General features: G+C 37.6%; 1 protein-coding gene across 2 annotated transcripts; it reads left to right on the forward strand.

The window, feature by feature from the left end:
• Positions 1 to 4,874: 4,874 nt before the first annotated feature.
• LOC120115573 (glycine-rich RNA-binding protein RZ1C-like) lies at positions 4,875 to 8,859 on the forward strand. Of its 2 annotated transcripts, XM_039136240.1 has the most exons (4): positions 4,875 to 4,998; positions 5,090 to 5,234; positions 7,918 to 8,408; positions 8,489 to 8,859. In XM_039136240.1, the coding sequence occupies exons 2-4, from the start codon at positions 5,124 to 5,126 to the stop codon at positions 8,811 to 8,813; spliced, it is 927 nt and encodes a 308-aa protein (XP_038992171.1). In that variant the 5' UTR covers positions 4,875 to 4,998; positions 5,090 to 5,123; the 3' UTR covers positions 8,814 to 8,859. The 2 variants fall into 2 exon arrangements, with proteins under 2 accessions (XP_038992171.1, XP_038992172.1); XM_039136241.1 differs by lacking the exons at positions 4,875 to 4,998; positions 5,090 to 5,234 and adding an exon at positions 6,532 to 7,386.
• Positions 8,860 to 16,256: the final 7,397 nt, after the last annotated feature.

Here is a 16,256-nt window from a genome sequence, read left to right on the forward strand (position 1 = left end):
AGCAGTAGATCTAAACAAAACCGAAGGGTTCTACCTTCGCTTAAACGACGGTTTGGCAACATTTGGCTTCCGAGGGCAACAAAGGCTTCAAGGGTAAGTCTTCTTCTTCTCTTTTCCTTTGGTTTTCTGCTGTGGTTGCTATTCGTTGTTGTAGTATCTCTCCCTCTGTTTTTTTTTTCTTGTTGTTGGCTGTCTGTCCTTCTCTTCTTTCGCAGGTATGGTGGCTTTTATAGCCACCACGAGGTTCTGTTTGGACCGGTCCCGAGAGGGATGTCTAGGTGAGTCACCATAGCTATGCTGGTGACTCACCATGGAGCTCGATTTGGGCTGCCATCTGGTGTTCTGGAATCTACGGCGGCGAGGTGGCGTGGCAAAAGCAGCGTCGGCAGCGACTGGTTGGACCATCTGGCAGTGGAGGCGTCGGCAGCAGCGTCTGGAAGCTGGAGAGGCAGCTTGAGCCTTCTGGAAGCGGCGGCTGGGAGCTAGGGTTTGAAAACCCTAGCTGAAACCCTAAATTGGTTTAGGGTTTCCATCTGGTCTGGGCCGGTTCTAGGTCACTGTTGGGCTTCAAATTGTAAATGGGCTCGGGGATCTTGTAAAATGGGTTTGTAATATTTATTTTTTTATTTAATAATAATAATATAATAAATTAATAATTAATAATAATAAAATGAACTGAAAAATTATTGTCTACAGTTGCCTCCACTTCTAACCATTCCTTTACTTCTCTAGGATGTGGCGCACAAGTTATGAATGGTCCTATGCAAGGGTAAAATACATCAAAGTGGAAATGATAGATATATTATTATTATTCTATATAAATAAATCAAAGCGACTTCTCATCATACAAGAACAACACAAAAGAAATACAAAAGTACAATGTAAGGAAAAAAATGGCTAAAATCCTCCAACATAATCCCAAGGCGATACAAGATTAGTATCTAAAGGAACACAGACCACGCCACAGCAAAACACACATAGTCCAAACTCTCTGTATGAGTGAACATTTTCAAGGGGTCGTTTTTGAAGGAGGTGGCGAGAAGAATGGGATGGTAGTTGGTATTGTAGGGAAGGATGGCATGGTAGGCAATGTTGGCATGCTAGGAAGAGGAGGGATGGATGGCATGGTAGGCAATGTTGGCATGCTAGGAAGTGGAGGCAGAGCTCCAGGCTTGGGTAACGATGGCTGCGTTGTCGGCAATGTCGGTTGTGGGAGATTGGGGATAGATGGCAGTGGTGGCAACGTTACTCCGGGCAAAGCTGGTGGCATCTGGAGGAGATGACGAGCTGCTAGCCCAACATTGATGTTCAACAATGACAGAGCCATGAAAATGGCTAAAACAAAACAATTGGAAGAGGCCATTGCTAGAGATTTGGAAACTGCAGAGTGTTATCTTAGAAAAAGGAAGGTTGTTGTTCTGTCTAATGGTTTCAGACTTTGAGTTGTTTGGGGGGGGGGGGTATATATGGGGTGGAAGCAGGGAAAGTGGTCTCTGAGGTTGTTGATTACTGATGGAATATGGTTGGAAAAGAAAGCACAGAGTGGTTCCAAATGTTTTGGTAGTTCATCTCCTCATTAACTAAAATTGTCAAATGTACTTGTTGTTGGCCAGAAGCCACCTGAACTTAGCATACAAATGGTCAAACAATATCCTATTAGTAAAAGCTTGAAGAAAACTTCTTCTTTGCACAGCACACTGTCATTGACCGATCAAAGAACCCAGAAAGGTCATCTTATTCCCCACCGATCCTCAGACTGACCAAAATTATTTAATTTAACTGTGGCTGCTGGATTCGAGCCCAGGTCTCTACGGCCACAACATAGAATTCTCACTACTAAACAACAGCCATAAGATGTATCCTTTTACTAAACTAAGGCTTGTTAAACTTAAAATCTAAAATTATAAAAACTGGATGCCTCGATGAGATAGAAAATTGCATGACAGTTGTGGGATTTAACCCACGCCCCTTCGGACCAGAACCTAAATCTGGCGCCTTGGGCCACTCGGCCATACTGTCAAGAACTGTCTAGTATATCGGAAGAATAGATCATAATCCGTAGTTTATATCTGACATCTTCAGAAACAAGGCCAAGATTAATGGACCAGCTAGACACCTACAGAACAAATTATATCTCTATGTAACTAATCATTAAGAATCTATTCCAAAGTATTATTCAACAAAGAACAAATTCTACACAACCCTTTGACATAAATACAAACACAAACCTAATTCACCTTAATCAATTAATTCTATACATACTAGTCATTAAGAATCTATTCCAAAGTATTATGTCAACAAAGAACAAATGGTTTACCAGATCCACTAGCAAAAGGAGCTCGCCCATATTTGATTTCCATTACTTTTATTTCGGTGCTTATGTGTTTTTCGTTGTTGGATGTATCCTTTAGATCCTGGAAGCTGATCTCTAAGAAGTGGCAACAATGATGGGACTTGAAATAGTTGTTGGATGTATCCTTTAGATCCTGGAAGCTGATCTCTAAGAAGTGGCAACAATGATGGGACTTGAAATAGATGTCACTGGGACGGCCGATGCGATTTAGCCTCCGCGTCTGAAATAAAGCAGAACCTGTGGATTCGTGGAATAGCTAAGTTTCGCAAGTTGCCAATGTTTGTCATCAATGTATCCTCGTAACTTTTTTCACAAGCAACCGTGCTGAAAAAGAAAACCAACTTCATTGTTGTTTTTATCTTCCTGGAACAATCTTTTGCTGATATGAAATTTCCATAACTAATGGTGCTCGTACTGTATACAATGTGTTCAATTGGTATCAAGGTTTCTTTTCATGGGCTGCAGTCGAATACCATGGCACAACGGTCAAGGCAGTGCACATGATTCTCGATAGGGATTCGTACACCTCTAGATCAGGGCTTCTTAACATAAATTACTCAGATTGAAGATTGAAGATGATGCTCTGAAACGAGCTGCTATCAGTTGAATCACGTTGAATCATATCATATCCGCTCAAATGCCATCCAACTAGCTGCTATCTACACTTGATGATGTTCTTGTTAATCAACTTCTCCTTTTGTATTCTTGTAGGAGGTTCGTCTAGCAATCGAGTATATCGTTATTCCCTGTGGTGAACCCGTCGAACTTCTTCCGAGACGTTCTGAAATAATCGGCCACCAGCTTTAGCTTGTCAAAAGGTATCAGTTGAATGCAGAGAACTCAGGCACTGAGCTTAACCCGAGGCTGCAAATTCTTGCTCATAGATTGAACAAAAAACTTTCATTGGAATCCCTCGAAACCACATCGGATTTACGAAACGAGACCAGACTGAAACCCCTAACTTATAGCAATGGCGGAACAAGTGCAACTGGGCTTCCTTCCTGCCCGAATAAACATTAATTCAATCATATGAATCTTTGATTGATACAAAGTTCCAATTCTTGTACAGTTTATCTGTACGTTATGTATATCTCACCATGTAATTGTTTGATACTGAAAAATGTAAAATTGTACTACAATTAATCACAATGCCATTTATCATCATTCTCTTTCTCAATCAAACTTTTTACGTTGGAATCCTGGTAGGTATTCCTTTTAGGCAAGATAAAAAATAGGGAGTGAAGGTCAAACCATGACACAACCGGACCGGTCAAATTATAGTTTTTACCGGCTTAAGCGGTTTTATCGGATCGATCAATTATTGATTTAATGCATCACACCTAGATCTGGTAAACTTGATCTGAATCTAATTACCTGAAATCAATTTATCAAGTCCGAGATTCGATGTGGGCCCAAATATGATGGTCTAAACTTGAAACAAAGTGAACTAAAGCAAAATCAAATCAAATTTTAGTTTGACTCACATAGATTCGTATCTAAATTAATTTGAATCGAAAGCAAATCAAATAAAAAATAACCAAATTGAAAATAACATAGATTGAAAGCAATTCAAATATAATTTATCTAACTATGATTTGAACTAAAGATTGACATGAATTTAACGTGATAATTGAGTCAAAATGAATGAATAATTTACTTTTATTATTATTATCTATTTTTAATAATGTTGTAAATAATAAAATAATATATGTTTCATTGTCGTTTTGTATTCCACTAATAGTTAACCACCGTATTTGATAATAGTTTAATGATTCAATATTATTATACTAGTAGTTAAACACTACGTTTTTTTATTATTTATTTTCTAAATCGATTGGACAACAAAAAGCTCAACCTGAATTGACTAGAAAATATAAATGTTGACTCAAATAGAAAACTGATCAATTGATATTGACTCGACTCGAAATTCAACTGATATGATATGACTTGATCTGAAAATTGATCGATCCAATATTAAACTAACTCGCAAATTATCTAATATGGTATGGTTCTGACCTAATACTTGACTCGAATCAACTTATCATAGACTTCAACTAAATTTAAACCAGGTCAATACTTGACTCAAATCAACTTATCATAGACTTCAACTAAATTTAAACCAAATTTGATTTGGCCTCAATTCAACCTAAATCTAATACAACCTAAACTCAAAATGATCTGACTTGAAATAACCTGACCTGAACCCAATTTGAACGTATCGATTATCAACTCTAAATTATTCAAAATAATTATTTCTCTGACTAATTTATCAAAATTCATATTTTTCGGTATTTAAACTTTCTTCTTATTATTTTCCTAAATTAAATCTAAAATTATATTTTCCATCACTGGAGTAATTATTCATTTAGCATTTTCATTTATGATTATTAAAAAATCAGTTAAAAAATAACAATGAAAAACATTTCATGAAAGTTATAGCAAATAGCAAAGAACTTATGAATGGGCCAATCCAGAACATAAAGGCCCTATCTTCCGCTCACAGTATTGTACCTTAAGGCCCACTTTCCCAACGTACAACAACCAATTAGCTAAAAAAATATCACGTCTCTCTGAAATTATCTAGGGTTCTCTTCATAAAATACACCCAAAGAAAATTACAGTACTCCGAAGCCAAAAGAGGAGAGGTAAACACACACACACAAATATTCTCGGAAAACTTCGGATTCTTTTCTCAGGAAACGGGTAAAGGTTTGTTTTATTTTCTCTCGTCTGCAGGTTTTTAAAGAAGAAAGGGAATTGTGTGTGAAGGATGGCAGGGAAAGAAGAGAACCGAATATTTGTCGGAGGATTATCATGGGATGTCACCGAACGACAGCTTGAGCACGCGTTTAGTCAGTTCGGGAAAATTCTTGAATCTCAGGTACCCTTTCTTTTTGGGGTTTCAAATAATAAATAAATTATGTTTTCTCTGTTTTCCCCCCTTTCCATGTTATGTTTGGTTGCCTGGAGATTTAGGTAAGAGTAATTGTTGAGTGTTTTACAAGTTGTGAACTTTGTGGGAAAATGGGTTGTTGAATTTGCCATCAATATTGGATGAATATTATACGCTTTAGCAAATGGTTTAAATTATCGAGAAGTGAAGCTTTTATTATTACATTTTTTACATTTTCCCGGTAATATTATTAAATGTTGAATTTGCTATGATACTTTAAACATGCACTGCTGCGACTTTCGTATCTACGTTTTACATATTTGTTGTTGATAGAGAGAAATTGCATCTATATATTGGGGTTGAAAATAATGTGTTCAGTTTTCTTGTTTCTCTCTTCCTCATCAAATTAATTCTTCTTGTTTCTTGTCTTTTTGAATTGCTTTAAGAACATTTCAACATGCTGTGGATGGGGTTTCTAGGGAGTGTTTTTTGTCAGGGTGACTGCATCAAGTTGTGGAAGTGCAAAGCATCTCTATTTATAATGCTCAAGCACAAAGTATTTGTTTAATTAAGATGTATGCTTCATGGAAGGGAGATGAAGTTAAAACCGATTGTTTTAAATTATGATATGGAGAAACCGTTTTGTCGGGATAAAAGGATCCTTGCATGCAGGAACAAGCCTTATGTTTTTTTGCTTTATCTGTGAATTTTAATTTTGAAGAGCCCGAAATGACCCTTGAGACTGTCTAAAGAAATATGCATTGTTTTTTAAGTGGCCGTTTGTGGTAAGCATCACATTGAAGCTTTGGTGGAGTTGGTTCAGAAAAATTTATGGCAAGACTGTTGTTTTTCTTTTTCTTGGACGACAAATGAGTCATCAGTTTGTGTCAATTTTCCTTCGAAGAGGATCAGAGTTTTGTCGAGATATCTTTTCCTTTTCTAAGGTATATGAAAGCATTTATAGACCTTTCTTACTTGTGAAGTCCTTGTGGAGCCTTATGTTGCTGTACAATTCTCTGTGCCTGGCCTTTTGTTGTTGTGGAGTGTGCCACCTTTGTCTCTACTCATTAGCATCCAGTTTTCTTGGCCACTATGTTCGAAATGATGACAAAGAGCAGCTGTGTATAATCCTGCATGATTATGTAGTTTTCCTTGAGGCATGGTTAGTTCTTTGGATGGGATTGATATCATCATCTCGGCTGATGTGGTTAGACTGTGGCTTAAGATACCTTTCTTGGCCTTATTTTGAGATTTTTTTATGTTGATTTCCTTTTTGCTGTCATCTAACATTCAAAACTAGTTTAAAACTAAACGTCTGATCAGTCTGAAGACTTGATCCATTGATGTTCGTATAGCAAGTTCAAATCTCACTCTTTCAATTTCGTACCACCGCTCAGCCAATCAGTTTAGCAAGCCCGGATTTGTTGTTATTTTTTTTTCTTGCCTCTGCTGAAAGCTTCAAGAGCCCAAAGGTTTTTTTATTGCGAGATCCAAATCTGTTATTTTTCTGGGACTGCATCTTTATGGCAGATAATAGATCAAGCACTCTCTATAGCAGTTAGTTTTGGATGCTTATAGCATTGTAGTGACTGTGCTATCTACCTCAGATTTTATAGTAACAGCCTTTCCGAATTTATCCAGTTGTGTTGACCCAGAATGCTGAAACTGTAAGTTACTGGACTCGCTATTTGTGGCAGTTGGCTGAACCCGCTTTCGAATCTCTCCTCCCTAACTGATTGCACATGGACATGAGAAGTACACTATTTAGCATATAAAGCCTGATGATGTCCCTGCTTCTCATGTTATCTATAGTTGCAGACAAATCGATTGATATGGAAAATGTTTTTGGCTTGGTAAGGATTGATTTTAGCCCAACCACGGTGTCTATTGTTTGTTAACGCTGACGGTGGAAATTTAACTATAAAGGGGAAGACAAACAGAAAATCAGAAAGAAAACCATTTATTTTGACCATATGGAGGTTTTGATAAGTTCTGCATAAACTGTTATTCCGATTCCTGTGTGAAATGAGATAAGGTCAGAGTTCTTTTTTATCAGATCAGAAAAGGGGAAATTTTGCAGTATCTTCTGTTCTGTTTTAAGAATCTTTGCAATATCATATCAATGCATAACAAGGAGAAAGTAAGTTATGCTTCCTTCTTTGTTCCCCTGACTGTGTTTTCAAAGTTCATTTATTTCATTTCCATAGATGAAGTTGATGAAGTTTTACTGGAAATATAATTTGTTTTATGAATTTTGCAATTTTCCCTATATCACCATGTCACTCCCTTCAACTTTTCTCTTTTTATTGTAAAATCGAACTGTCTGGTGATATAAGTAATTGATGCACAGTAGTTCAGAGACATAATTGTCTAGAGTGATGTTCTTCAAATTTATTTAATGTCTCGAGCTGCAGAGCTGAATTCATCATGAGCTAAAAGATTGTTGATCTACATCTTTTAATCTTTTTTGTAGGGTATTGTATCCATGTCACTTTCTTGTATCCATGTCACTTTCTTCTATCCTTTAATGTACAAAATGATGCAAGTACTTGTTTGTTTCTTTCTGTGTTAAAGTGCATATGTATGCTGTATAAATCTATTTGCAGCGTTTAGTACTTGCTTTACATATTCTTTGATTTTCGGCATGAGAAATTTGCGTGCATGTATGTAGATCATGGTGGAGAGAGATACAGGGCGATCTCGTGGATTTGGATTTATTACATTCTCAGATCGCCGGTCCGTGGATGAAGCTATAAGGGAGATGCATGGGCGAGAGTTGGGGGAGCGCACCATCTCGGTGAACAAGGCTCAACCCAAGATGGGTGATGATCTTGATCATGGCTATAGAGGAGGTTACCCATCGAGTGGCAGGGGTCGTTATGCAGGTGGAGACAGGCCTGTTGCACAAGATGAATGCTTCAAGTGTGGGCGCTTTGGGCACTGGGCTCGTGATTGCCCTTCAGCTGGTGGTGGACGAGGTGGGAGTGGCGGGATGGTCTCTTCACGTTCAAGATATGGTGGAGCAGATGACCGTGGTGATCGCTTCAGAGACCGTGATCGGTACATTGATGACCGTTATGATGGTGGACGCTTTGGAGATAGGGACCGTTTTGACAGCAGAGATGACAGATACGGAAGCCGAGATCGTTTCATCAGCGACAGGTTTAAGCTTTTTCCTAATGTTAATGCACAGGTTTGACATGCCTGTCATATCGATTCTAATGTTTCCATAAACAAAGCAGGTATCCGCCTAGTGGAGATCGATTTGCTGATCGCTATGGTGGTTCGGATCGTTTCCCGCAAAATGGCTACGGCAAAGAGAGGGGGTTTCGAGATGTTGCTCCGAGAGGTAGCGATAGGTATGGAAGCGGAGGGCCAGCACGGAATGATGGAAGAGGGTACCGTAACAGGGCTGGCCCTTATGATCGTCCGGGCATGGGAGGCCGCCGTCTTCGTTTGACCGCTATTAAGCGATGTCGTTATGATATGTGGAGTTCTAGGCGAGAGCAGTATGAATGCATAAGTACTGGTGTTTTATCTAATCAATGGAATCTGGAATTTCTATGAATGGTAGGATTTGACCAAGTTTTAATTAAATTAGAGAATCCGTTCCCCATGTGATCTTATTTCTTATTGGATGAATGTTTCACGCCTTAATTTTTGGCCTCATAATGCCCTCATTACTTCCGGTTGATGCGCAGAAGTCTCTGTTTATGGTCTAATCATATTTCATCAGTAGTTCAGATCAATTAACAGATTCAGTGTTTTATTCATAATCGAGAGTTCACAAGGACTATCATTTTCTGTCATGGTTGAAAAGTTGGTGATTTGATCAAACTGACGCTGTTTAATCGAATATTTACCTTTTTATCACCGTTTGATATATATTTCTCGAAGTGGTATCTTTTCGGTTGAGCTGGCGAAATGCGCATTCCCGGGGACGTGATTTACACGGGTTTTCGCTGAGTTGGATGCCACGTGTGGAAGGCGCATCCCCGGAGACGCGCCTTCACGGGATTCTGATGACTCGGTTACCACGCTGGTATTTTGTTTAATAATAAATATTTTATTTTTATTATTTTATAAATTAGTAATATATTATGTAAAGTGTTTCGATTATAATGTAAGAATTATCAAATGTATTTTGTTAATGTGTACTAAAGGTGGAGTGAATTATCTACATTAATATGATAGAACAATATATGAAAATCAGTTTTGATTTTATTGTAGTTATAGGAAAAATGTATGAAATTATAATATTACACATATGGTTTATATTATTATTTTTGATTTTGATTATCGATCTATTAATTTTATCAGTTAATTATTTAAATGTTATCAATTTAGTCATCTCTTATCAATATTTAACGAAAAATATGATGCATAAGTTAATAATTAGTATAATTACACATTTAATCTTCAAGACTTACATATTTTATGAATTTAGTTTTATTGAAAATTTAATTTAATAAATTTAATCTTCCAATCAGAACATGAAATGTGTCATCGTATACATAAATTTTTTAATAACTTTTAATTTGTTTAATTTAATATTTTTCTCTACTTAGAAGGTGTAATTATTATTATATTTTAAAAGAATTTATAACTAATAATATTAATTATTATATTAAATAAATATATTGAAAATATTTATGTATTTAAAAGTTAAAAAAATTATTTAGGTGTACATACATTGACAAATTATATAAAATGCAATAACATTAAATTATTAGAAACAAAACATCCATTTAAATACAATATTAATTACATAAGAGTTAACGGTTATATGATGATAGCAGAGCTGAACATTTTTTTTCTATTGTGCCCGATGTTTCTACAATGCCCACATCGTTTTTTTCTGTTGACTTCTCCCGAATATCCATATCACAATGTATTCTAGTAGATTTTGGACGACCTGAGTCCCTCAATAGCAATGAATTTGATACAATTGTAAGCCAAGTTTTGAATCTCATTTGGGTCTCTTTCGTTTCCTATGGGCGGAAACTCAAATTCATATACCTTGAATACTTTTGAAAGTTGGTATACGGGATCAACATAATTTTTGTAGTCCAAATACGAATGTGAGCAAGTTGCAATGACATGAGAGCATGGATATTTGAGTGCTTGAAAGAAACCACAATCGCACCTCCTCTTTGCATATTAACTCTGAAAGAGTTAGCTTCAATCCCTTGTAGCGGACGTGGCATTTTGGTTACACGAAACAATTCACGGGTGCGAGAAGATTTGTAACTAACATCCCATTTGATGCAACCACTTTTTTCTGTAAATCAGCTACTAGTCTTGGGTGGTAAATATGGCCGTTTGCATCCAAGTAAGAGCTTGTCCACGAGCTTTGCAAAGAGTTGACCCAAACGAAAATAAGTCGTTTTAACGCCGTGACTGGTAAATGACGAGCCCCCTTTAAGGATGAATTTATTGCTTCAGCCAAGTTTGTTGTCATATGACCATAGTGATACCCCCCGTCATACGCATTTGTCCACATTTCTTGCTGATGTCCATAATGTACCCGCACCCCTTCTTATTTTTGCCAAACAGCTCTTAGCATCGACTCAAACCTTTGAGGTAAGAGTTCATAACCTAAGCCATTAGGAATATGTAATAGTTAATATGAAGTATAAATAAGTAATAAGAAATGATAGAAAAATTGGGAAAAGTAACATACCCATCCGCACGACTAACTGACGTTCATCGTTCTTTTTGTATTTTCCGTAATAGTTTGCAGCAATATGACGGACAGAATAACGATGTTGAACATGTAGAGGTCTATACATTGTACCCAAAGAGTCCATTGCTGCTTTTATCCCGGCTCCTCGGTCTGAAATAATGCATACTCGTTCCCTGGTGATAACATGTAAACATAAATTTTTAAGGAAAAAAGCCCAAGACTCAGTGTCTTCTCCTTGAACGAGGGCAAACGCAACAGGAAGAATATTGTGGTTTCCATCTTGGACCACAACCAATAATAAAACTTGCTTGTATTTCCCATACAAGAAAGTACCGTCAATTTGGACAACTGGTTACAGTACTTGACTGCATTAATACACTGAGGGTAAGTCCAAAAGACACGATAAATGGCAGCGATCGCGAACCATTCGATCATCACGTAATGATGTTGAGTTTCGAACTCAACAATTTTCTCGGGATTGAGTCTTTGCACAACATGAAACCAACTGGGCAGCTCGTTGTAATAGGAATCCCATTCGCCATGAAGTTTGCAAATGGCATTCTTTTTTGCCAACCACGCTTTTTATATAAGACAATGTACCCATATTGTGACTGTATAGCAAAATCAACACTGCAACAACTATTTGAGAGCTTTGCTTCACAATGGGCATGATTGCTTGGCAAATAATGTTGGAGTCCAAGTTGGGATGATCCTGGTTTATACCTCTTGCACAACATGTATGAGGACCGTTGTATCTGGTTAGTTCCCATAAGTTGTTCTTCCTCTTCCTCTTTGATACACAGACCATCCATTGACATCCGTTGCACGTTGGAAGCAGTAGCAGACATTTTCTCCGTGTTAGATCGATCAACTCGGGACTAAACTGAGTTACGAATATTGTAACTCTTTATTGCCATCATTGCTTCCTCCTTCGATGCGAACTCCATTCCAATATGTAAATTACCGTCTTTGACTGATGATTGAAGTCCATAGTTGCCAACATCAGGAAGATCTGGAAATTCAGGCTCATACATTGCATCATAATCAGCCTCATACATATGTACAGGAAGTTTGGCTAGTGTTGTATTTATCGGAACGTCATCCTCGTCATCATCAGAATGTACGTTAAACTGTGGTGAGTCAGGTTCAACGAATAATCCCGTTTCAGCACCATCTGCACTGGTTCCCGAAGAGGTTCTTCGGTGAAGATGAGGGTTCCTCCGATAATCCAATGTTGAGGTCAAATAAGTTCCCACTTGCGTGTCCTCCCTTGAACTTGAGGCCATTGTATCATGTGGATGTGAATAGACTTTCGTCTCGTTGGCATTTCGATATGTAAGTCGAAAAATAGCATATGAATGTCTGCCCCTAGAAGTAAAAGAGATGTTGCCATATGGATTATTGGTGAAGCCACGTGGGTTGAGATCATAAGCAGTTGCAGATGAATGCCTTCCTATTGAACTTGATGGCATGGCATCTGGAGTTGGATCCGCCATTAATGATGTGAAATCATTACAGATCAGTTGTCGGGCTATCAACTTGATCAGCTTGATATGCAATGCCAAAGTGAGATGAATATGAGAGACCACGAGAAGCACGAACCTCAAAAAAGTGGCATACATTTCAATAAGAGATTGTGAACTCCCATATAAGCATCAACCATCATAGAAACATCATCATCGTTTGAAAGCTGAAATGATGTATACGTGAGCGAAAAAAGTTCAGTAGGAAATCTGTACTGAAGTGAAGATAGTCTTCTCCGGCCTGCTACACGAATCTTTAACGAAATTTTTGTGATTAACTCCTCAATTGTGATGTTTCTCTTCAAGGTTAAGGGGATATAGTGATCTGACTCAAAAACAACCCCCTCTTCAGCTTCCTTAATTTCTCCATCATACAAACAACAGCAAAAGAGACGACTTATTTTCAGAGAATTTAAGAATTTAGAGTTTGTGAATTTGAGAATTGAAAGCTTGTGAACTGAAGTTTGTTTTGAAAGTTTTAATACGTTGCATATAATAGTGTATATAATCGGGGTACTATTTACATGAAGGCGCGTTCCCGGGGGAGCGCCTTCCATTATTTTGTCAGAGAATATGTTCATTGCCCTATTATGTCACTCATGTCCCTCGGGGATACTATTCATACCAGTACCTATTATTTCTCATGGGACTTGAAGGCGCGTTCCCGGGGGGCGCCTTCCATTATTTTGTCAGAGATATGTTATCATTGCCCTATTATGTCACTCATGTCCATCGGGGACCTATTCATATCAGTACCTATTATTTTCAGGGGACTTGAAGGCGCGTTCCCGGGGGCGCGCCTTCCATTATTTGTCAGAGAATATGTTATCATTGCCCTATTGTCACTCATGTCCCTCGGGGACACTATTTATATCAGTACCTATTTTCTCAGGGGACTTGAAGGCGCGTTCCCGAGGGGCGCCTTCCATTATTTTGTCAGAGAATATGTTATCATTGCCCTATTATGTCACTCATGTCCCTCAGGGACACTATTCATATCAGTACCTATTATTTCTCAGGGACTTGAAGGCGCGTTCCCGGGGGCGCGCCTTCTATTATTTTGTCAGAAAATATGTATCATTGCCCTATTATGTCACTCATGTCCCTCGGGGACACTAGATGGATTGCGAAATCAGGTAAATTATAACCAAAATGTAACTTCTTTTTAAAGTTCAGCAAGTTAAGAATAAAATTATACATATAGATTAATTTAAGTTCATAACTTAAATTAAAACGTTATGTGAAGTTTGAATAAATTAGATAAAATGTTATGGATAAATTGAATAAATGTGAAGTGATAAGTTGATTGTGACATTGAAATTGTATGGAATGAGCATCGAGATGTTTTTACGAATAAATGTGAAGTGATAAGTTGATTTTAATGTATATGTTATATATGTTAATGATAAAATCATATGTATGGATAAATTTAATTTCAATTTAAGTATTGTGAACTATAATGGAATATAACTTTTAATTCGAATACAATTAGAATATTAAGTGAAATTTAATGTTAAATTTCGAATACTATAATTTATATTTTAATTTTAAATTTCGAATAATATTATTTTTTTTTTTTAATTTCGAACAATATAATTTTATTTTAAAAACATTTATCAAACATTTAATGTTAAATGTGAATAAAAATAACATTAAAATATGTATGTAACAACCATGAAACATTTAAATAACATAACCAAATTACATAAAATTCTGAAATATAACTATAATTAAAATACTGGATCACCGATGTCGTCTTCTCGAATGAGTTCCACATGGCGGTGGTTGTCTATTTCGTGGAACTTGTTCTTCAGTCTCCTCATCTTCACTATCATCATCTTCAGCATTTTCTTCATTTGGTGTAGATGACGATGAAGGGGCTGAAGGGCCTGTATAAAATAACGACCCTGGAGGAGTGCTAGTAACAATCCACCGCTCCCCGGGAACTGTGAAAACTGTGGAAACATTGGCATCGATGTTTGTGATCCATATGGAGATTGAGGTGTCTGTGGAGAAGCACCACCAGCCAAATAAGATGCATATGAACCATATGCTGGATCATTAAACATAGTCGTATATGCACCTCAATATGGTATAAAACCCTGCGGGCTAGGCATGTAACCTGGCGGGCTAGGAATGTAACCCTGCGGGCTCGGAATGTAACTGGTGGGTAGGAATGTAACCCGGCGGGCTCGGAATGTAACCCTACGGAGATGGCATATGAACTGGTGGGCTTGGCATATGAAGTGGAGGGCTGGGCATGTACCCCTGCGGCATCGGCAGATAAGGATGTTGTGGTGGGACTGATGCAGAATCGGTAGCGCCTTCTCTCCGTCTACGCGTCGGGGGACGATGATATTGAGACGGTTGACGTCTTTCTCGGCGCCTAGGAATGCTAACCCCTCGTGCTTCCACCGAAAGTAGAAACGGCTTCCCATTTTCATTAACCAGTCCATAGTTATCCGTAACCATATGACCCGTTTCAGCGTAATATTGTAGAGGGGCCAACAGTGCATATCAGTTCTCCCAAAGCACAATCCAATCTCTGTGTCTCACCACCCAGTTAACCTCTTTCTTTCCTCGTCTATCTATGTTATGCACGTCGTCTAAATTCCTAGGTGCTCCAGGAATATATTGCGTACAACCATACTGGCGGAGCACACGATCAATTGGATGCCACTCAATAATAGTATAACATATAAGAGGTATAACCGACATCCATACCTCTAATGACCCACTAAGGTGGGGTGGGATGCAAGCCTTCACTTCATGCTCGCATAAGGTATCCACTGAAACTGAAATACAATTCAAATAAATAAAATATTCTAATTATATCTAGCATTTTAAATTAAAATATTAATATTTAAACAGATTTAAAAATACCTTAGACCCAGATTTCGTATCAATAAGTAAATGAATTTCCTCTAACCCACTAGGTATACTTTTACGGTTCTTTCTTTTCATCGACCACCTATGAAATATAATATAAACTAAATATCACCTATTTAATTAAAATATTTAAATCAAAATTTAGTTCGAAAATTACCTCAACAATAAGGGGAATACGTATGGTTCATTCACGATCGGGCATAAGAAATGCATGCGGAACCACGCCCATGATTGCAGAAGCAGGAGACATCCACCGATAGCAGTTTTCTTATAATTCGTCGCCCGACACATTTCTTTAAAGAGAAATGCAAAAACTGCAACGCCCCAACTATATCTTCCAGCTTCATCAAAATCGATCAGATGCCGCAACCACATACAATGCACCTGGTTGCGAGATTTGTCGGGCATCAATATTCCTCCAATTATTCGTAGAATATGCCCGAGCACATGCTTTGCTTGACCCTCTGAAGCATTTTCATTTAAAAACCTCAAAATTAGCTTTCAACCAAGATAAAACTATTCTATCTCCATTAAACTCTGGCAGAGCAGCTCCAAGATAATTAATGCACATTGACTGCCAATCACCATCGCCATACCACACATCATATTTCCGTCGACGGAAGCCCAGATGCAGACATCCTCCAATGTAATTGTAGCCTCTCCACATGGAAGGTGAAAAGTGTGTCTCGGGCCTCCACCTCTCAATCAGTGCAGAAATTAGGACAGGTTCGAGTTTGCAACCACCAATAATTGTTGCAATATACCCGAACCCGACAGAAGCCAAATATGGCAAATACGTTCCGGTGTCGGTATACGTAGATTTTTAATAAAAGTCTCTAAATACGATCAGTATCCTAAATAATATGCATTATAAAATATTAAAATTAATATTCATAATAACTTTAAATTAAA

Source organism: Hibiscus syriacus, unplaced genomic scaffold, assembly GCF_006381635.1.
Source record: "Hibiscus syriacus cultivar Baekdansim isolate YM2019G1 unplaced genomic scaffold, ASM638163v2 tig00110266_pilon, whole genome shotgun sequence".
Taxonomy (NCBI): domain Eukaryota; kingdom Viridiplantae; phylum Streptophyta; class Magnoliopsida; order Malvales; family Malvaceae; genus Hibiscus; species Hibiscus syriacus.